Raw genomic sequence first — 22,651 nt, forward strand, 5'->3', positions numbered from 1 at the left:
TTTAGACCTTCCTAGTTCAGAAGAAAAGCGTCCACTGCGACTGCTTCATGGTCTGGTACTGGAGAGCAAAATACCGGCAATCTCTTTGTCATTTGTGAGGCGAAGAGGTCTATCGCGGGTTGACCCCACAACATCCAAAGGTGCACACCTCGTGATGTAGGGTCCACTCTGTAGAAAGAACTTGCCTTCTTCAGCTGAGCAGATCCGTCCTGACGTTTTTCTCCCCTTCTATGAAGTGAGTAATCAGGGCTTGGTGAATGGCCACTAGCTCTTTGATATTTATGTGCCATTTCCTCTGAGAGACTATCCACAGACCCCTGTCGAGAATCGTATGCGTCAACCAGGGACGAAATAACCTCTTTAGTTGTAGTCGGGTGACCACCAGGGGAAAGTCCTTGCGACATTTCCGAAGTGCCTTGAGCGCAATCTGAACCGATTATCATCCCCAGAAAAATTATATTCTGTGAGGGTGTTAGTTAGGATTTGGCCAGGTTCACCATCAGACCTAACAGTTGCATTAAGGGCATTATCATTTAAAGAGCCTCCAGACACTTTACTTGTGATTCTGCTCTTAGTGGTCAATCGTCCAGGTACAAAGAAAATCCTTACTCCCTTTATGTGAAGCCAGGGAACCCCGTTGGACATCACCCGGGTAAAAAATGTACTGCATCGTGCTCAGTCCAAAACAGTGGTTTGAACTGATAATGGTCTCGAGGAACACGAACCTTAGAAATTTTCTGTGGTCCGGGTGTATCGAGATATGGAAATACGTGTCCTACAAAACCAAAGACACTATCCAGTCTCCCTGTCTGTTGCCTGTAAGGACTGACGCTGAAGTTTCCATGGCAAATTTTACTTAGCTGACAAACTTATACAATGGACTGACATCCAGAACAGGTTTTCATCCCCCCCGAGCTTTTCGGAACTAGGAAAAGTCTGTCATGAAAACCCCTCCGAGGAGGTGTCCTCTACCACTTCTATGACTGATTTTGACAGCATAAGGTTCACTTACTCTTGAAGAGCTGCTGCCTTGTTCCCTGAGTGAACTATTGTCAACTCTAAGGGTATCGACGACATGGGAGGCATAGCATGTCTCACTTTCTTGATTCGGTTTGTTGTCTTGGGAATCTGCGAGCTTGACCTCCAGCCGCAATCCTCTGAGTTCCCCTTGAAGGGGCTCTCCCACGAAAGGGCTGACGAGTGGGAAGAGCCTCCTTATTTATCCTTGCTAAAAAGCTAGCTGGGAGAACTTTCTTAGCAGTCCTAGAGATAAGATCTTGCGTAGCCTGTTATGCCAGAGCTGTCGACAAATCTTTCCCTAAGTCCGCAGGTGGAAAAGATGATTACCCAACGGAGCAAGTAAAAGTTCAGATCTCTGAACAAGGGACAAACCTGAAGAAAAGAAGGAACAAAACATAGTCGTCTTTTAAAGAACTCCTGCCATGAAAAGGGCGGAAAGTTTGATGGAGCCATCCCTCCCGGCCTTATCCAGACAGGCAATCAGATGCATCCGAGCCTCGTTCTTAGGGTCTGTGGCTTCTGTGAGAGTTCCGAGAGTCCAGTCCATAAGGCTAAAGACTTCTATCGTCTAAAAAATTCCCTTCAGCAGATGGTCCATTTCAGAATTGGACCACATAACCTTCGACTTGCTCATGGCTGACCTGAGTGAGGAGTCAACATGTCTGGAGAAGTTTCCCTGGGAAGAGGCAGAAACTCCCAAACCGAGAACTTCCCCAGTCGAATACCACACACTACATCTGGAAACCAGTCGAGTTTGAGGAAAAGAAAAAGGAGGCCTTCCCTGGATCCTTTCTCTTGGACGTCCATTGGTTGAGAGTTGAGAAAGCTCTCTTAACCGATCTAGCCAGGACCATTTTCTTGAAGGAGGATTTTTTCGGGGTCTGCCCTTCAAAAACTGAGAAGGCGGGCTCTGAGGTATAGGTTGAGTAAAGTCTTCTGGATACAGAGATGTTAAAACTGTCAGAAGTTTTTCAAGTTCAGTTGCCTGTAGTGAATCCTGAGATTCGTCTTCTAATTCGGCTAATGGAACATCGATTCCCTGATTCGAATGGGTAGGAGACAAAACCGCGTCATCCTATCGGTTATTGTCTTCCAAAAATAATTCATCTTGTCCTGAAGGAATCTCGTGAAGGCTATCATCCAGTTGCGAAGAAGCATCACGTTTATGTACTGTAAGCCTCGAGGGAGAGACAGGTTCCAGTGCTTCCAGCATAAGATCATCATGCTGTAAGGAAGCATCAACATCGGTAACCCCATGCGAGGGAAAATCTTGTTCGCGTGCGTCCAGCATGCGTTCAGCATGTTGTATGTCAACAGCGTGACGTGAGGGAGCATTAGCTGCGCGTTCAGAAAATCGCGAAGGAGAGACAAAAACTTGTCTATCCTGTTGCGAGGACAAGTCTCGACTATATGAGTCCATCATGCGTCCAGATTGAGACTGCTGTATGTTTCCATGAGAAGTATCAGTCTACTGCATGCGTCCCGAATGCCGTGAGTCTGCTGCGAGCCGTGAGGAAGCATTAGTATCGCGTCCAGTCAGTCACGAAGAAGAGACAACTGTTTGTCTATAGTGACGTGGGGACAAAACCTGACTGCAGCATATGTCCAGACTGCTGCATGCGTCCAGTTTGCTGTGAGCTTCCAGACAGCTGCATGTGTCCAGATTGCCGTGAGCTATCAGTGTGTCGCATGCGTCTCGCATGAGCGATAGTCGCGCGTTCCGCAGATCGCGAAGGCGAGACAACTGCTTGGCTATCTTGTTGTGTGGACAAACTTTGACTGTATGCGTCCAGCATACGTCCAGACTGATGTCTGTGTCCAGAATGCCGTGAGGGAGAAACCAGACTGTCGCATGCGTCCACCTTGTCGCTTGCCGCAATGCGAGCTGATTGCTGCGAGGGAGCGTTGCTGAGTGTCGGAGAAAAACGCTGTCCGATAATATCTTGATTAACGGAAGACCCTTTTCTTGGTCTCTTGCTGTCCTTAGATTCTTTTAGACGCGACTTCTCTGCCCGAGAATGGTAAGAGTCAAACAGAGACGAAATCAACCTCTTTAATTCAGACAAATTGTGGCGGGATGTTAAAAAAAACAAGCCCCACACCCTGAATCACACCTACTGACAAGGGTCCCACAACACAAACTTTCCCCTTACTTTATCAACTGGACTCTTGGACAAAAGGACAAACAAAACAAAACATACCCTTAAAACTATATTTCCTAATACCACAATACTTAACATGGAACCATTCACAATAAAAATAATAATCACACTTACAACTAATCATAAACTTCACACTAAATATATAATAACCACCATTCAAATAATCAACGAAACCCCTAACAAAACTTAAATCAACAGCACACCAACACCCAAATAAATATCTGTGTTTATATATATTTTATAGACACCAACACTGTCTATACACACAAGCCAACTGTCTTTTATGGCACAACACCACTATATGAAACCCGAAGATTGTTTTCAATTTCCATAACGGACTTAACTCCTCGGTGTCATGGGTGTCATCGTCGTCGATATCATCATCATCATCATCATCCTAAATCTTAATTGTAATAAACAGGCCAGGTCGTCAACAGTTGATCAATCAAATGAGTAGTCCAAACAAAATCGTAATACAGGCCAAGTCATCAACAATACATCCACTTTCAAAAACCTTGGGTCTCTCCAAAGGAGGAATCACGGCTTTGAAAATCAAAAAAACACTTCCACGCTGGTCGAAAAATATATATATAATCCAGCGTTCACACAACTGACTCAGGACGCAGTCAATCAAAAAAAGCATTCGCTCCGAAACATTCACCCCTGTGGTAACCTAACTAAAAAATGTAAACAAACAATCTCATTTAAACCAACAGTCTTTCTCACCACAAACGATCGTTAACCTAACTACTTTCGCTCGCTAACACAATATCTCTCTCTCTCTCTCTCTCTCTCTCTCTCTCTCTCTCTCTCTCTCTCTCTCTCTCTCTCTCTCTCTCTCTCTCTCTCACACACACAGGATTTGGCAAAACAAAAAAATAAAAATAAAGCAAAAATAAATCCTCCACATTCCTCCCCCCTTACTTTGCCAAATCCTTCTCACACAACACTTACATTATTTTTTTCATAACCCAGTCGCAGTCGGGAACGGGACCTCTACTCCGAGTAACTGGGCCTCCATATACTCTCTCATTCACTTCTTCCTTATCACAATCATTAGCTACATTAACACTATTCCTATCTAAATCCCTATCATCTAATATATCATGTACAATCATATCTACCTCGTTCTCATCTGGCCCTATAATTACACTCATTTCTGTAAACAGTTCATCCATTTCATCAAAAACATTCTCAACTTTAGTAAAAGATTCATTCATACTACTAATCATTCTCCTATCTCTCACTCTCGCATTCGTCATCCTTTCTTTTACATCACCTAAGGAAAAGCCACACACACTATAGGTATCATTCATACTCAGCCATGATTCATCTGTATTAACACATTTATCTTCCATACACACTTGCACATTTACACCCTTGTCATACTTATTTCTATTCTCACTTTTACTTATAAAATTTCCCCTTCTTTCATCTTTACTTAAAGCTCTTGTATTCTTCCTTTTCTTATATTCTACTAACACTAACTGTTTACCTTCCAGACCTAAGTCCTCATACATACTAGGTTCACCCTTGTTCCTTTTCAACCATTTACTCATCCCATTCTCTTGGATATACTCAGGTACCTCTTTCCATTTACGCAACTGGTTGTGGTGGGCCCTAATTTTTTCCACAATACCACCCACACACAACTTACCCAAAACGTAACTTAATCCACTCGAACCAACTTCTAACACATCATAGGGACCTTCAAATTTATCACGCACCTTATTTACATTCATTCTACCCTTTTCAATTACTTCTTTCATCACTCTCTCACCAACTTTAAAGCTTTCAAACCTCTTATTTGCATTCCTCCACACATCTCTATCATCCTCCGACACACCCAACCTCGGTCTTATTATCTTTTCAAAATTTAAAACAAACTTACATGGAGACATACCCGTACTCTTATGCACTGTTGCATTGTAAGCCCACAACGCTCTACCAACATACAAATCCCAATCATTACCACATGTACTCATCATTCGCAAAATTTCAGTTAATGTTCTTACAGTCCTTTCAGCCAACCCATTCGCACTTGGCATATAAGGAGTCGAATACACATGTTCAATACCCCATTCTCTTAACATCTGCTCAAACTCCCATCCAACAAACTCAGGGCCATTATCACTTAACATTCTCACAGGCTTACACACACACATCGGCAACATCACTTGACCAACCATTCTTGCAACAGTCTCGCTCCGTTTATCCTTGATGGGTATTGCATAGGTAAATTTACTCATGTGATCAACCATAACAATCATTCCCACATGTCTTCTCGCAGTCACAGGCAACGAAACACAATCAATCACAAACATCTCAAATGGTTCTTTCATACGTAATCTCAAAACAGGCGGATTAGCATGCACTCTCTGATACTTCCCTTTCTGGCAATCTTCACACGTAGTCGCTACATCCTTACATATCTGACTCAAGCCAGGTGTAAACAATCTCTCACGCATGCATTCCCATAATTTATTCTTACCCATATGCCCATATCTGTCATGCACTAACATACACATACTTACTGCTGCATGCATTGGAAACACAGGAACATATATATCTTCATCCATTCCTTTATGTAGAAAATAAACAATATTCTTACACACAATAAGTCTCTTACTAACTTTCTTATACACCTCTAAATCAGACGACCATTCTTCTACCTCAATACTATTCAACATACATTCACGTAACCTTTTAATTTCCTCACATTCATCTTGCATTTCTTCCACCTCCTCTTTAGTCAGTAGATCATCCTCACTCCTCGTAATATCAACCATGCCAACAAAATTCGCCATAAATACACTATTATCTTCTATCACAACTACTTCACATCCATTTTTCAGAAGCAAACCACTACCAATATCAACTGATAAATCATGCAATCTTAAAAAGTCAATTCCTATCAAAAAACAACTAGGCATCTCATTCTCTCCCATTACAATAAAATTATGTTCCACCTCCATACTTCCCAGTTTTACTTTCAAACGCACTTCTTCCCAAACTAACAAACTTCCTTTACCTATCCCATGAATTCTCACACTCGTACATTGCCGTTTCACTTCCCAATTGTACCGCTCTATTTCCTTGATAACAGACATATTCACTAATGACACTTGTGCACCTGTATCAATTAAACTACAGTATTCATTCTCATTTATACCCACATACGTCATCATTCTTCCTTTTACACCATGCATACAAATGTTTACTCTCCTATCAATAGGGTCATCCTTATCACACCCATGGTCATCTTCGCTATCTTCTATGCTCATACCACTCTGATTCAAATCACTCGGACAATCCTCCTTCTTACTCAACAACTTGCAACATCTTTCATTACATTGTAACCTCAATATATACTCCCTTTCAGTCTCTTTATTTGCTCGGTACTGCATCGGACGATTCCACCCAAAATACAAATAAACAGTGACACCATATAACATACTTACTACCAACAATACTTTTGATAACAATTCACCCTCAAGCATACTATCCTCCTCCTTATATGCCATTTCTTTTGATACTTCATTCCTAACACTCATTCTAAGCTCATCTATACTAGCAGGTATATCCCTATTCAAACCCTTCAATTTAACCTTATTTAACCCACACAAAATACATTTATACACCATGTCATCCCCTTCAAAACTTTGTACCACCATTAAATCTTCCGGCAACCTTTCAAAATTACTATCATTCTCGCTACTCTCTTCTATCTTACCATGCATTCTTGACATCGCATCTGCTATCACGTTCTTACTCCCAGGTACATATTCTAGCTTAAAGTCAAATTCATTCAAATCCTCTATTGTCCTCGCAACTCTAGCATTCACAGACTCTTTCCTAATCATGTACACTAGGGGCTGATGGTCAGTACGCACAATAAATTTCACACCATACAAAAATACCTTCAACGCTTTCACGCAAAACCTTATCGCAGCCAACTCCCTTTCAATCGTGGAATACTTTCGCTCAGCCTTATTAAATGCTTTACTTACATACGCTATCACTCTCAACTGTTCATCTCCGTTTATTCTTTGCATTTGAACCAAGCAACCGCCCATACTAATCCCACTAGCATCCGTATATAACTCTAGCATACTCGCATGTTCACTATAATCGGGAAAAGCCAAAGTGACGTCTCTCGCAGCCTCTTCTTTCAAGTTTTCAAATGCTTCAATCATACGCTCATCCCATTTCAGTCTCGTACTATTTCTCTTACCTGTCCACTCATTCAAAGGCTTCCCTATTCCCGAACAATCTCTGACAAACTTCCGACCAAATTCAATTAACCCAAGAAACCCTCTCAACTCACGCACCGTATGAGGACGTGGAAACTCTCTCACCTTACTCACAAACTTTTCACTCTTCCTTATACCCGATTCACTCACCACATGCCCAAGAAATTCCACCTCCCCGGCCAACCATGTACACTTTTCAAGCTTAACTTTCACCCCAACTTCTATCAACCGTTCTAATACTGCTTCAAGCAACTGCACGTGTTCCTCAACTGTCTCACTAGCAATCAAAATATCATCAATAAAAACAGTTACCTTCTGTCTATCAAACCCAGCCAAAACTACATTCATCGCCCTCTGGAAGGCAGCAGGCGCATTAGCAAGGCCAAAACTTAATCTTTTAAACTGAAAATGACAACTTCTACTTGAAAATGCCGTAATGGGCCTGCTCCCCTCTGCCAGAGGCATCTGGTAATAGCCCCTAACTAAATCTAACTTTGTAAAAACTTTCATACCATGCATCTTATACACACAGTCAGACACTACATTCATCGGAAAACGTTCTTTAACAGTTACTTCATTCACCTTCCTATAATCAATACACATCCGTAAACTTCCATCCGGCTTTCTTACAGGTACAATAGGGCTATTCCAGGCACTCTCACTCCTTTCTATTACACCCATTTGTTCTAACTCCTGGCACTGCTCTTCTATTTCTCTGGCAATAGGCGGAGAAAAATGTCGGGGACGCTGATATATGGGGGTATCATTACTAAGAACTATCTTAAATTCAGGCAGCTTTGATCCCCCACAATCCTCGTCACCGCGACTCAAAACTCTCCGTCTATCCCATAACATCCTATACAATTGTTCCCTTTCCCCCTCACTTATATTCTCATCTACATTAATTCTTTCTTTCAAACTTTCATAGTCCCAATCGTCATCCGGCTTTATCTTACCAGTCATAACCCGTCTCAATTTAACATACCTTTCATCCTCTACATTGACCAACGTATACATACATCCCATACAATCACCCTCACGTATACCCCGTATTCTCTTCCTCCTTACAGTCGGCAACAAGCTCACATACACCTTCGGCTCCTGCAAATTCAAAATACCATCATACACATGCACACTTGCTTTCACCAAATTACTTGCTTCCGAACCTTCCACTACATATTCACAATTGTCACTATTGGCAATTCCCAGACTATTCGGCCATGCAACTTTTACACTGACAACCTCACTCGCATCTTTAGACAATTTAACACCTTCTTTTACTATTAACGGCACACCTTTCCATACCTTCGTACATACACTACCATCTTCATTCAAATAAAATTCCCCACAAAATTTACTCTTAACTTTCATCTCTATCATATTTACACTAGGATGTACAATCATACCGCATTTTTTCAAGAAGTTATAACCTAACAACACATCGTATTTGTCATTTACTCCCTCAACCACATAAAAATCATTATCTTCCATCATCAGCCCCCCAATCATAACATTTTCTCGTAACTTTCCTTGCACAGACATACTTAAATTACCGATCCCTTTCACTTCACCTTTACACCCCCTAAATTCACACACATCCCTTACCTTATCGTATGCATTCCTAAACATTAAATTGACACCACAACCAGTATCAATCAGACCAACTAGTTCTATTCCATTAAAATTTACTTTTGCACTCATGCAGTCATAAGCTCTTTCGCCCATCACGTCTTCATGTAATAAACCTTCACGAACATGCATCACATTCACTCCGCACACACTCGAGGACTCACCCAGCTGAACCCTCTTACACTCTAGTTTCCCGAACATCCTGGCTGATTTCCTCCCTTCTTCCTACATACCCTAGCTACATGCCCATCTGCACCACATTCAGTACACTTACCCCGTGGCTCCTTGCACATTCTAGCATAATGCCCATCCTTACCACAATTACCGCAAATCACATTTGTACGATTACTCCGACATCCACTCGCTATGTGCCCTGTCATACCACACCGATAACATTTTACCCCTTTCTCTTTCGTGCACTCACTAATTCTATGCCCTACCTCACCACATCCAAAACAAGCACCAAGAGCCCATCTACATTCATTCTTCTTATGTCCTACTTTCCCACATCTATAACACTTCTCTTCACGGATACAACTACCTGACCTATCTTGCGGCGCACTAGCACTCCTATCCCTCCAAACCTGATTCCCTTGCCTAAACCCTTCATTTGTCCTTACAGGTATTCCCACATTACTCGCCCTAACACTCCTATCTACTACACTATCAGCTACCCTCATCGGTCCTCTCATAACAGCATCTCTAAAACTAACAAATTCTGGCACACTTTCCTCCATTCCAGTTCTTACACTCACAGATTTACTTTCTTTCATACACCTATCCAACTCGTAATCCTCAACTATCTCTAAAATATCATCCCATGTCAATCTTTCTTTCGTCCACCTCATTTTCTCCTTCCGTTTCAAATTAACAAACTCAGCAACATTCTCGGGTACAGTAGCCAAAAACTTCCTCATTAACTCCTTATTCTCATTTATACCTTCATCCCCATACTTCTTCCTAGCTAAAGTTTCCAACCTACATACGTACATCGATATCGCTTCTCCTGCATTCATCCGTGCTTCATCAAAATCATTCTTACGCTTATACTTAACACTCCCTTTCATACGTTTTACCTGCTCAATTATTCTCGTTTTCACACTTTCATAATCAACGTCCCCTACACTCATTATCACTCCATACATCGTCAACAAATACCCAGTCAAATATTCTCCTAACTCCCTAGCCCAAACTCTTTTACTATCACCATACTTATCCTGACAATACCTCTCATACTCCTTGAAAAAATCATTTACATCCCTACTGCTATGCTCATTGAACCTTTCACACCGAGGTACCTCTCTCATAAACACAGTCTTACACACATCACGTTCATTCTCACTGCTATCATCACTGTCTACTCCCTTGTTACCTTCTTCCTCATTCGAATATAATGAATCCACTTCCACACTTAAATTCCTATCCTTAACCATTCCTTTCTTACCCTTTTTCTTACTTACCACTTTCACCCATTCACGATCGTCCTTGCTATCAGCCTGATACTTTTTCTTCCCTTTCTTCACATCACTTTTACCTTTCCTTTCATCTTTCCTCTCACCTTTCTGTTCATCCTTACTATGCCTAATTCCCTTATCTTCAATATCACCATCACTATTACTACTATCACTATCACTTCCTTTCCCATTATCACCTACCTTAACCTTCTCTTTCACTACCAACCCATTACCCGAAGCTGAGGACACTCCTCCGACTGCACCTTCACCCATTATAGTTTTCATCATCCCCATGACTTGCCCCATCATATCTTCCATTCGTTTCTCCATTCGTTCTTCATTCTCTCGCATCCTCATCTCAACACATTCTTCCACTCTCTCTACTGTCCCCTTTAACTCCCTAAGCTCCTTCTGCATCGCCGCATTCTCCCAGTTCAACCTCTCATTCTCTATTAGCAACCTCTCCTCACGCTCCTTACTCAGCCGCAATTCCTCCTTCAGTAACTTGTTCTGCTCTTCCATTTTTCATCAACCTTATATCTAATATCTTATCCTATCAGTCCTTCGTCCAAGAGTCCAGCTATCAGTCCCGCCTCAGCAGTCCCTGTTCGGGCGCCAAAATAATGTGGCGGGATGTTAAAAAAAACAAGCCCCACACCCTGAATCACACCTACTGACAAGGGTCCCACAACACAAACTTTCCCCTTACTTTATCAACTGGACTCTTGGACAAAAGGACAAACAAAACAAAACATACCCTTAAAACTATATTTCCTAATACCACAATACTTAACATGGAACCATTCACAATAAAAATAATAATCACACTTACAACTAATCATAAACTTCACACTAAATATATAATAACCACCATTCAAATAATCAACGAAACCCCTAACAAAACTTAAATCAACAGCACACCAACACCCAAATAAATATCTGTGTTTATATATATTTTATAGACACCAACACTGTCTATACACACAAGCCAACTGTCTTTTATGGCACAACACCACTATATGAAACCCGAAGATTGTTTTCAATTTCCATAACGGACTTAACTCCTCGGTGTCATGGGTGTCATCGTCGTCGATATCATCATCATCATCATCATCCTAAATCTTAATTGTAATAAACAGGCCAGGTCGTCAACAGTTGATCAATCAAATGAGTAGTCCAAACAAAATCGTAATACAGGCCAAGTCATCAACAATACATCCACTTTCAAAAACCTTGGGTCTCTCCAAAGGAGGAATCACGGCTTTGAAAATCAAAAAAACACTTCCACGCTGGTCGAAAAATATATATATAATCCAGCGTTCACACAACTGACTCAGGACGCAGTCAATCAAAAAAAGCATTCGCTCCGAAACATTCACCCCTGTCGTAACCTAACTAAAAAATGTAAACAAACAATCTCATTTAAACCAACAGTCTTTCTCACCACAAACGATCGTTAACCTAACTACTTTCGCTCGCTAACACAATATCTCTCTCTCTCTCTCTCTCTCTCTCTCTCTCTCTCTCTCACACACACACAGGATTTGGCAAAACAAAAAAATAAAAATAAAGCAAAAATAAATCCTCCACAAAATCAGATACATGATGAGCGCCGTGTGCGCTAACTGAATGATGTATTGATCGCTGCGAGGTATTGTACGATACTTCCAGCATATTTGAACCGTGTACTGATCGTTGTGAGGGATCGTCAACATTATTCGGGTGGACACCAGGGGAAAGTCCTTGTGACATTTCCAAAACTGGGGGAGGGGAAGAAGCGTGTACTGACGTAAACTGAGCACCTTCCCACTCCGACGAACTATGCATCTTACGTGACTGTTTCGGTGCTGACACGTCGTCTTCGTCAGAAAGGAAAAACCTCCGGCGAACACCAGTCACTGCAGGATGGTTTATTAGGAGACATATGTCTCTTGAGTACGAAGACGCATACATTTTTACGTGATGGGATACATCAACAGAAAACGCTCAAGGGGACGTTCGATCGCTGATCAAGGTCTGACATCTCCCTTAGCCTTTCGACTTTCCTTCTCCCAGGGGTTGGGGAGCATGGAAGAGGTCCCGGGCTAGGAGTACGACGGACACGAACGAACGCACCCTCCACTGCATTGCGTCATTTTAAGTGACATTGAACACTAGCACTTTTAATTATTTCACATTAGATCTTAATAGACCTTCCCATTGCGAGAGAGTATACTTTTTCGTCAAGGGCTAGAAAGAAAATATAATAGGATATATGATTAATGTTAGTACTCTCAAAATCGAAATAGAAAATAATGATCCAAGTAATTGTGAAAACAAAAAAAGATTGTCAAGAGTATTACGTATCGTAGATTGACTGCATTGCGTCATTTTATGTGACATCGAACACTTGCACTTTTAATTATTTCACATTAGATCATAATAGACCTGCCAGTTGCTAGAGATTATACTCTTTCGCCAAGGGCCAGAAAGAAAATACAATAGGATATATGTATAATACTAGTATTCTCAAAAGCGCAATATTAAATAACGATACAAGTATTGTGAAACAAAAACGATCGTTTATTATCTGACATCTCCCTTAATAGTGCTACAAGCGTAAAGTGCCGTACGCTCATTATCTGACATCTCCCTTAGTAGTACTACAAGCGTAAAGTGCCGTACGCTCATTATCTGACATCTCCCTTAGTAGTACTACAAGCGTAAAGTGCCGTACGCTCATTATCTGACATCTCCCTTAGTAGTACTACAAGCGTAAAGTGCCGTACGCTCGAGAAATCTCTAAATCGAAAATTGACTAAGGGAAATATACTAATAGGACAAATATATACTTGAAAATATTTTTCCCTACATTATAAACATACAGTAGGGTCCCGAATTATGCGAGAATTTGGTCGATTAATGACCTCGTGTAAATGGAAAATCGCGAATTTCGAAACACACAACTAACAGATATAATTCCATTGTGGCCATGGCAACCAGCAATTTGCCTATTCAAATGTGTTTACTACCCATTTCCAATACTTTCTTTGTACCATACTGTATTTCTTTATAATATCAAATTGTTTTTGTAAATAAATAAAACATTTAATATACTTTAAAGTTCTAATAACTTGAAAAATGGTTAAAATTACAACCAGGATAGGTGTAAACACCATATATTTCCCGTTATAACACAACCCAAAATACAGACAAATTTTAATGTTTGTCATATCTATTGTATAATACAACTGGTGAATAGCAAAACCATCACTCTATAGACTAGCTTGTTGTATGATTGAAAATCCAGAATTATCAAAATAAAGGCGTTTTATATCATGCGTTTCCTAAACACGCTAAAAAGCACAATAGAAAACGACAACCAATGTTTTGTTTACGTTTATCTCTGATCACAACGAAGAAACAGACGCATTTATACATCTGTGTTTTTGAATTGACAGCAATTTTACCAAGTATAGATTATATGTTGAATTTGTTATTACCAATGTTCTAATTATTTTTTATTAGAACTTTCAAATAAATGAAATGAATGCCATTTATGAAATGTTTTTCTTTATGATGCCGCCTGAAACGGAAACCTTCCATTTGTTTACGCTCCATCTTCGATCATAATAAACAAACGAATGCATTAAACACACATGATCTAAGTCATAACTAATGATATTACAAACATTTAGTAAACATTATGTTATTACAAATATTTTACTTACCGTATCCATATAAATTCCTAAATTCGTAGCAAAGCTGGAAATTTTTTTTCCTTATGCGTTTAATCCCCAATAGCAAACTGCCGCTAATGACAGAGTGATAACTTACGATAATTCTAAACTGTTACGAAAGATAATTGTCCTTTCCATATCCAAAATACTTTTCCTAACTTCAGTTATAAGTCAACTTGTACCCACCTCAATTATGGATCCATTTGCAAAAAAGGTAAAAGAAGAAAGTACTAGGCCTATTTTTAAAGTCACCGAACAATTAGGTTACCGCTATAACGTTCGATGTGAGAGAGAGAGAGAGAGAGAGAGAGAGAGAGAGAGAGGGATGGTTTTAAAGTACTAAACAATAAATATGATAGGTTATAACACATTGGTGTTTATGTAATATTAACTGTATAGATGGTTTGAATAAGTTGAGAAATGGTGTAAACAATTCTTTGTTATTGTATTCGCGCGGAAGCTAGACATCAGCTGATGTGATCACAGCCAAAAGTAAAACAAAAATAAGTTAGCAATACTCGATTTTTAAAACACACCCGAAATTTAACAACATAAGTACATGTTTTATTATAGCGCAATTGACATTTAAAGAGTAAAAATTTTCTGGAATTGAATGGTGTTTCCTAAAAAATAGTGGTTTGCGGACGAAATCGGTTACCGTATTTTAAGCTATGATTGAAATGGATGTATACACGGTATAATTTTTTCGTTTTGTATTTAATTGACACTTCAAGAAAACCGATTTTGGTTTCTTCATCTATTTGTAAGTACTGTATTGTATAACGAGAGAGAGAGAGAGAGAGAGAGAGAGAGAGAGAGAGAGATATTATGACGCAGAAGGTTACAGACCTAGAACAGGGGAGGATGAAGGTGGGGGGAGTGATGAGATAGGCTGGGTGGACTCGCAGGGGAGACGGTAGGAGACAGGGGAAGGGGGGATTTGGTTGCCAGTGGCTAAAAATAGATTCTGAAAGACGGTAAAGGGAAAAACGAATCCCATCGAATAAACAGAATAAGGAAAGGGAATAAGATCCAGAGGAATAATAGATATAATGGAATGAAAATGACTAGATGGTGTTAGTTGTGATAAGAATAATTTAGATATTTGAAATAAGAGTGTCTGAGGAGGTATAGAAGGAATTCGTGATAAATATAGAGGAATATCAAAGGATACAGTTAGTTTGCATTAAAGGGTTTGTTATCGTTTATCGGCAGTGAATAGCCTAAACTTCGGTAACGAGTCGTCAATATTTTGTCATATTTTAAACAGTATACATTTGATTTGCAAACATTGGTTTTGTAGAGTAGACGGTAAAATAAAATCTAGAGAGAGAGAGAGAGAGAGAGAGAGAGAGAGAGAGAGCATCAAATCTCTCTCTCTCTCTCTCTCTCTCTCTCTCTCTCTCTCTCTAGATTTTATTTTACCGTCTACTCTACAAAACCAATGTTTGCAAATCAAATGTATACTGTTTAAAATATGACAAAATATTGACGACTCCTTACTGAAGTTTAGGCTATTCACTGCCGATAAACGAACCCAGTCTACTCGTGAAAACCTTGAACGCCCAGAGGGAAAAATAAGGCTTTTAAATATACTGTACTAAACAAAAATAATGCTTTAATATACTGTACCATCATTAACACTACCATTACAATTATCGTAAGGTTGGAGAAAGATAAAGATTGCCGAGAACGTAACCACATTTCTGTTTACATTTTGTCAGCTGGACTCGCACAGTTAACAGTTGATTTCATTGTTGATGTGGAATTTTATCCTTAAATAGGCTATTCATTATGAAATTATGTTAATGAAATGTAATGTTGATATTGTTTTGTAACATTTATTATAAATCACCGTATTTAGGGCTACCAATATACTTAAAAAGACAATAGATTTGATACATTTTGTAGTGCTTGACTCGCGAACTTTGAACAGCCTCGCAGATACAGAAAATTTATTTTTGAAAAATAGCGATCGCGGAAAAGGGGAATCGTGTAATTCGAACACGCTTAATTCGGGACCCTACTGTACTTATGCCTAGTAAGTTATTATTTTAAAAATTTCTTGCAAGAAAAGAAAATAATTCACATAATGCAAGTCATACTAAGAAGATTACGTCACGGGATTGTGACGTCATCACGATGGCAGACTGAATTACTTCAAGGTAAACTGATCTCGCTCTACTAAGAGTTTACGTCACAAAATAGTGACGTCACAATGTTTTAATGCTTAAATGGTTTTCCTTCCATTATAAATTTAAGAGTTGTTCGTTAGTTAATAAAGTAGGGGGAAAAAATTCTTTGATCCCTCAATGTACGAACATAGAAAGAAAACAAATACATACATGCTCCCTGCTAAATACAGTGGGGGAAGTAAGAGCAGCTCGAAAGCCGGTCTAACCCTACACACAAAGTTTAACAACAGAAGAGGGATCTTGAAAATCAAGTTGAATTAAACTGTCCAAGTTGGACCAGCAAAAAAACTATCCTATTCAATATCTTCGATAGTTGAAAGGCAGCGAAAGCCATTAACAATAATCAGACAAAAGGTACTTCACTAAATTGTAGAATAAAGTAATATATCCGCGAAACGAATTCCCGAGGTTTGACTCGATCAACGACAGAGAATTTCTGAAGAATGTTGGGGATGGTTCTGATAACCTATGAGAGATGGCGCTCAAGTATGACCACCTACTGTCATGTCGCCGCGAAATTGCGGGATTTAAGCTATATATATATATATATATGTAACTACCAGGGAAGTTACATATTTAAAATTTGAACTTAAGAACTGTAATTGCACTTTAAATGTAAAATATACTACAGCAGTTAATGTACTGTACTATAATACTAATGTAATAAAGTAGATTAAAATCTTATACTGGAAATATTGTATTATTATTATTACTAGGTAAGCTACAACACTTGTTGGAAAAGCCGGATGCTATAAGCCCTAGGGCTCCAACAGGAAAGAATAGCCCTATGAGGAAACAAAGCAAGGAAATAAATAAACTGCAAGAGTAGTAATGACTAATTAAAAGAAATGCGAAAGCCAACTGACCCGAGTGGTGTTGTGCCAACTGACCCGAGTGGTGCCGTCGTCTATGTGGCTTTATTCTGTATTTGTCTCGTTTTATGTAGATTATTATACCAATTTCTGGGAAGTGGACCTTCTACCAATAACTACCTACAAAGTAGTAATCATGAAGCTTAAATAACATTTCTCCAGATATGGTATTCACAAGGAAGTTGTGGCTGGTAATGGTCCACAATTTTCTTCAGTGAAATTAAAAAATGTTATTGCCGAGTATGGCATCAACCATCGCACCTCTTCTCCAAGACACCTTAAATCCAACGGAAAAGCTGAAGCTGCAGTGAAGATGGCTAAAACACTCGGTGAAGAAACCCATAAAGGACAACCGAGAACAGTACATACACGATTAGAACAGGAACACACCACTATAGAGCCCTGGGAAAAGCCCAGCATAGTTGATGTTCAACCACCATACTCGCACACTGCTCCCACCCACCCAGGCAATGTTAAAGCCAACATGGTTCATCCAACATAACCAAAAGAAGAACCAAATGGGACAAAACAGCGAGAGACCTGAAACCTCTGAGTAAGGGAGATGAGGTATGGATGTACCTTATCGATGGCAAACACTCCTGGAAAAGGGGAACTGTGGATGATCAGGCCCGCTGCTGAACAAGATAGTGCTCAAAATAAGGCAGCACCAACAGACACTGTGGCTGAGTCAGTACCAAAAGAACCAGTGCCTGTGGGGGGATGTCATAGGGGACGCGAGATGACCCCCCCCCTCCCCCATATGGATGAAAGACTATGTTAACTAAATAATCATTGCATTGTTATGTTGCTAACCATTGTTTCTTTTTTCAGCTTTACACCAAAGACTGTTCTCAAAAAGGAGGTGGGGATGTTGAATGCATAGAGCTAATCCAGTGGTGCCCTCTGTTGAAGTGATACAGAACTAGACTTTTAAAGTGTTAACACACGCTCATTGCTCCACCTAGTGGGCACTCGCAGTTCCAGCTATTCAAAGTAGACATTATTGGAACCTCGCAAGCTTTACACCTCTTCAGGGTCCTTGGTGAGAAGGAACCATTTTGTTTGCTGAAGAAGAACCTAGTAATATAATTATCAAATATCTTCGGAACCCAAAATCATCAACAGTGAGCAAGACTGGTATCAAGTGGCAGCTGTTCTGATACCCTGATCCACAAAGGATAAAGTACCAGGTGGGAAACAATTTTTTATCATAAGAGAGAAGATATTGCTCTGTCCGTGGAATTTCTTGGATAGGCATTCCTTGACTTTGACTGCTTTTCTTTCTAAGAAGGAGAAGAAGAATTAAAAAGGGAAGAGAATGGGAAGTAGGAGGATAGCTTCACACAATTGCATATCTTTTCCCTCATTTGTCTAGGAGTTGGTGTTGGGTCCTTCCAGAAGAACTAGTCAGCTAATACCGGTGCAAACTACAGTTATTGTTGCAGAAGTCTCACCTTGCTGACAGACTCCGAAAGTACCAGTTTGTGAGAAACTTAACACCAGGTGGATTGTGAACAGGGGTAGCTGTTACCCCAACCTCTTTATTGCTAACCAACTCCACGTATCAGATGGCATTCGAGCACCATTGACTACACTCATTTAATGTAAAAGATACCCATACCAGCCTACTGTACAGTGCTAAAAATTGTTCAGAGATAGGAACTTTCACATACAACTGATCAAACAGCAGTTCTGTTAAACCAGGCTCATGAAAGCTAACCGACTATGAAGGTACCGACCTATGCACGAGCTCCACATTAGTATGAGGCAGTAGTGGCCTAAAGTAAGGTGCAGGCGATAGGTCCAGGTATGACCGTTCACATGAAACTGATGAAACTACAGCGGCTGTAACACAAAGGTTTGCTTGCTAACCGACTCTGTAGATTTCTTATGGCACAGAGCGTGCAACAAGGTAAGGAACAATCTTATATATTACAATAGTTATGAGAAACTTGGAGTCACACCCTCCCCTGGGCTACAAAACTTATGTTTGGTCTAATTAAGACCACTCACCTGCTCCAAATGCAACAGCAGTAACTGTAACACGTGCTCCAACTCGCCTGACTGACCACGAAGGTACCAGTTAGTGGGAGAGTACCGTCACTCCCCCCAGAAGAAGGGAAGCAATCAGTGCAAGTCCCAAGGCACTTTTAGCAAAATACCATTCCTATGTGACAATATTCTTCTCCAGTATGTAACGTCCAACAAAAGAAATAAAGAAGGGAGACGAGATTGGTTGAGGAGGAGAAGAGAGGGAGAAATCTACTTCCCATTGTCAACCATTATTCCTTATTGTCACAGAGAAGTCATGTTCCAGGTAACTGAAAATGACTGTTTTCCCTTTGAGGATGAAGCTACAACAGCTTCTTCTGCCGCAATGTAAACCACTACACTGGGGACTTTGTCACAAGCAAAAGTACTGGGATCACTCACTGATAGGGTTCACCATCACCAGTATACTGAAGGTGACAGGTGTGCCTTCTAGACAAATAACTTTCACTATCTGGCATGTAGGTGAGGGTGACAATCTCAATCAGGTAATTACCTCGGGGCCACAAAAAAATAGCAAAAAGTTAGACAAAGTTATGCTCCAAGTTCATCATCTTCCTTATGCGACGAGCAAAACTCCAGTGAGAGGGGGGGGGGAGGAGCAGCTTACAGTCACCCATTCCCAAAAGTACACAACACTTGGGGGTTTTGAAGGTTTTTATCTTCATAGGAATAAACTTCAGGTCATCACATGCTTACCTTTGGGTGTTAATAACAAGAGTGCTCACAAAAGAAACTAAAATATATTAAACGAATGTAGAAACAGATCCAACAGTTGAAAGATCAGCACAACTGTACCGGTTGTGGCCAAAGACACAAGTGTCTACGCTGTGATTGGTGGGTGGGCAGTGCTTCCTCCAGAAGCCACCTGTTAACAACACAATGGCTGTTCCAATGCTGCAGAAGATATATCCATATTTTAAAAATACAAAAGATTTGTATATGCATAGGAGCAAAATCAATTTCCTTACCTTGTTGAGTGTGTCTGCCACCTTCTTCCACAATGATATGAAAAGTGGAGGAGCAAGAATGTCTCTTAGGGCATGTAAATGTCTTGCAAGAACCTCTAGTAATGGACAGATACTAGGGCTGGGTTCATTAATCTTATTGTTTTGCAGAGCCTTTGGATTTGTAGTGTAGAACCATTTATCCTTGCGGTATGGCTGACTTCGTGCTCTTACTTCACTAAACACGTAGTTGCTGAGAGTCCGTATCATCTCTCCCTCAATGTGACTATACAGTTCTACAATGGTGTCAAAAACTGACCCCGATACTTCCCTTAACTGAGAGACGGATGGGGGCTCAGCATTAGTATTCAATGATTCAAGAGCATCCTGAAAATAGAAAAATACAATTGCTTTTAATAAACAACCTTCTACAGTATCTTTTATTTGCCTACCTACAATTGGTGTCTGTGAAACTTTATCAGTATAAGGTACTTAGCTTCATAACCTCCCTTACTAGATTATTATATTTGTATAAAGTTCTTTACATTATAATTTAATGTGACAAATCTATTACATGCAACTATGTAGTAATGTAATGTCAGTATACTGTCCATTGAGCAACTATAAATAATGAAATGCCAAGGTCTTATTTTTAACATGCAATGATTAGAATACTGTAGACATCCATTACTGTATATAAAGGACAAAGGATAGCCTCCATACCTAAATATACAAAATTTAATGCATTTATTGACACACACAAAAAAAAAAAAACTATCTTTGAACAATGTTATAGTATGAAATCTATGATCGTTTCTAACATTTTAGTATTTTGCACACTGTAACATAATTACACTACCCGAGAAATGGAGATTAATTTGATCAATATTACCACTAATGTACCTACATCTATTCTGTTAAATTAAATTGCACCAAATCCTTAATAATGAATATGTAAAGTTTAGTTATTAGCAGTCTTATTAAGTCAGTACCTTTTTACATTCCAAATTCAAAAAGCTTAACATTATTTCCCTTATCTTTTTTATGCATATTCATATTATGTATTACTGTAGTTCTTTTCCTTTTATGCATTTTTTTTTTTTACATTACCTGCACAATTTCTACTTACATTTCTCAAATTTTTACTACATTTCAATATTACTGGTGCAACATATTTCATAAATTATTGGAAAATTTCTACTTGGTTTCCAAATTTCATCAGTTGTAAGTGTGGTTGGGTGAAAGCCTGGTATCTAGTAAACTGGTAACAGCCTGGTGTTTAATCATGTGGACGTGATACAAATATGAGGGATATACACTTTTTAATACTTTCACCTTAACAACCAAGGAATGAATATTAAGAAGAATAATGTATTAAAATTAATGATCCTTACTTGACGTGCTAGAATTTCAGGAGAAATGGAACTGTTCATCATTGTAAGATCCTGCTGAATGAGGGAGAATGATGAAGGATCATCAGGAGACACAGCTGGGCAAGTTTTTTCAAAACCAGCAATCGCAGCAGCAGTTTGATCTTGGATTTTGTTAAAACATTCTTGATGAAACTGCATCTCCACAAAAAACTGTTAGGGATAAAAAGTTATCAGTCATCCAAATTATACCCTTAATGGCCTCCAAGAGATTCATCAGTACTACTTTCCAAAAATGTATCACAGATTACAGTGTAATACCTGTACAGTCACTTCTTGATAAACAAGACACAAATTTAAACAATGTGAATGCAAACTAACATTACTATTAGGAAAAAAAATTTAAAGTAATTTTCATTTTTCCTAGGTATATAAACCAAATTCCTTTAAAATAGGGAATCGGTTTAAGCTGAGCAGGAATAGCCATTGAAATTGCTAAAGATGTAGTTAACAATAGGTTGTGAGAAGCCACGCCTACTTGCCTGTCAAAGACTACACACTTTTGACCTTTGGCTAAGGACTGCGAGGAGTCATTGAGGTGCTAAGTTCAATTTTACAGGACTTAGATTTGTATACCCAGTACTAATATAAATTACATTTAAAAACTCATTTCTTCCTATGTGTATACAAACCTTTCATCTTTTAAAATAGGAAGACTTACTTATTGGTGGGTAAGAAGTCCCACTAGAACTGAACTGGTTGTTTCTTTTTCTTACCAGGAAATACCAGTTTCATAGGTCCCGTGAGCAAAGGAGATGACTCCGGCAACCTCCAACCAGATCACCATAGGAATGAGTAGGTTAATAGGTCATGGCCAGTACTTGGTACCTGGTACTTGGTTGATGAAGGAAACTTTCTCTCCCAAAGGGGTGATGCAGTCTGGAAACACATACCTGGCACAGGATGGCCAAAGGATAGTTA

At 39.5% G+C, this 22,651-nt stretch overlaps 1 protein-coding gene across 1 annotated transcript in view; it reads right to left on the minus strand.

The window, feature by feature from the left end:
• The window catches only part of Rint1 (RAD50 interactor 1), a 137,436-nt gene that overhangs the window by 17,272 nt on the left and 97,513 nt on the right, over positions 1–22,651 (minus strand). The window contains exons 11-12 of the mRNA XM_068347018.1: positions 21,695–21,883; positions 20,325–20,687 (exon numbers count right to left, since the gene is read on the minus strand). Coding sequence (XP_068203119.1) covers positions 20,325–20,687; positions 21,695–21,883 — 552 coding nt within the window. The remainder of the gene's footprint in view (positions 1–20,324; positions 20,688–21,694; positions 21,884–22,651) is intronic.

Source organism: Palaemon carinicauda, chromosome 23, assembly GCF_036898095.1.
Source record: "Palaemon carinicauda isolate YSFRI2023 chromosome 23, ASM3689809v2, whole genome shotgun sequence".
NCBI classification, from domain to species: Eukaryota; Metazoa; Arthropoda; class Malacostraca; order Decapoda; family Palaemonidae; genus Palaemon; species Palaemon carinicauda.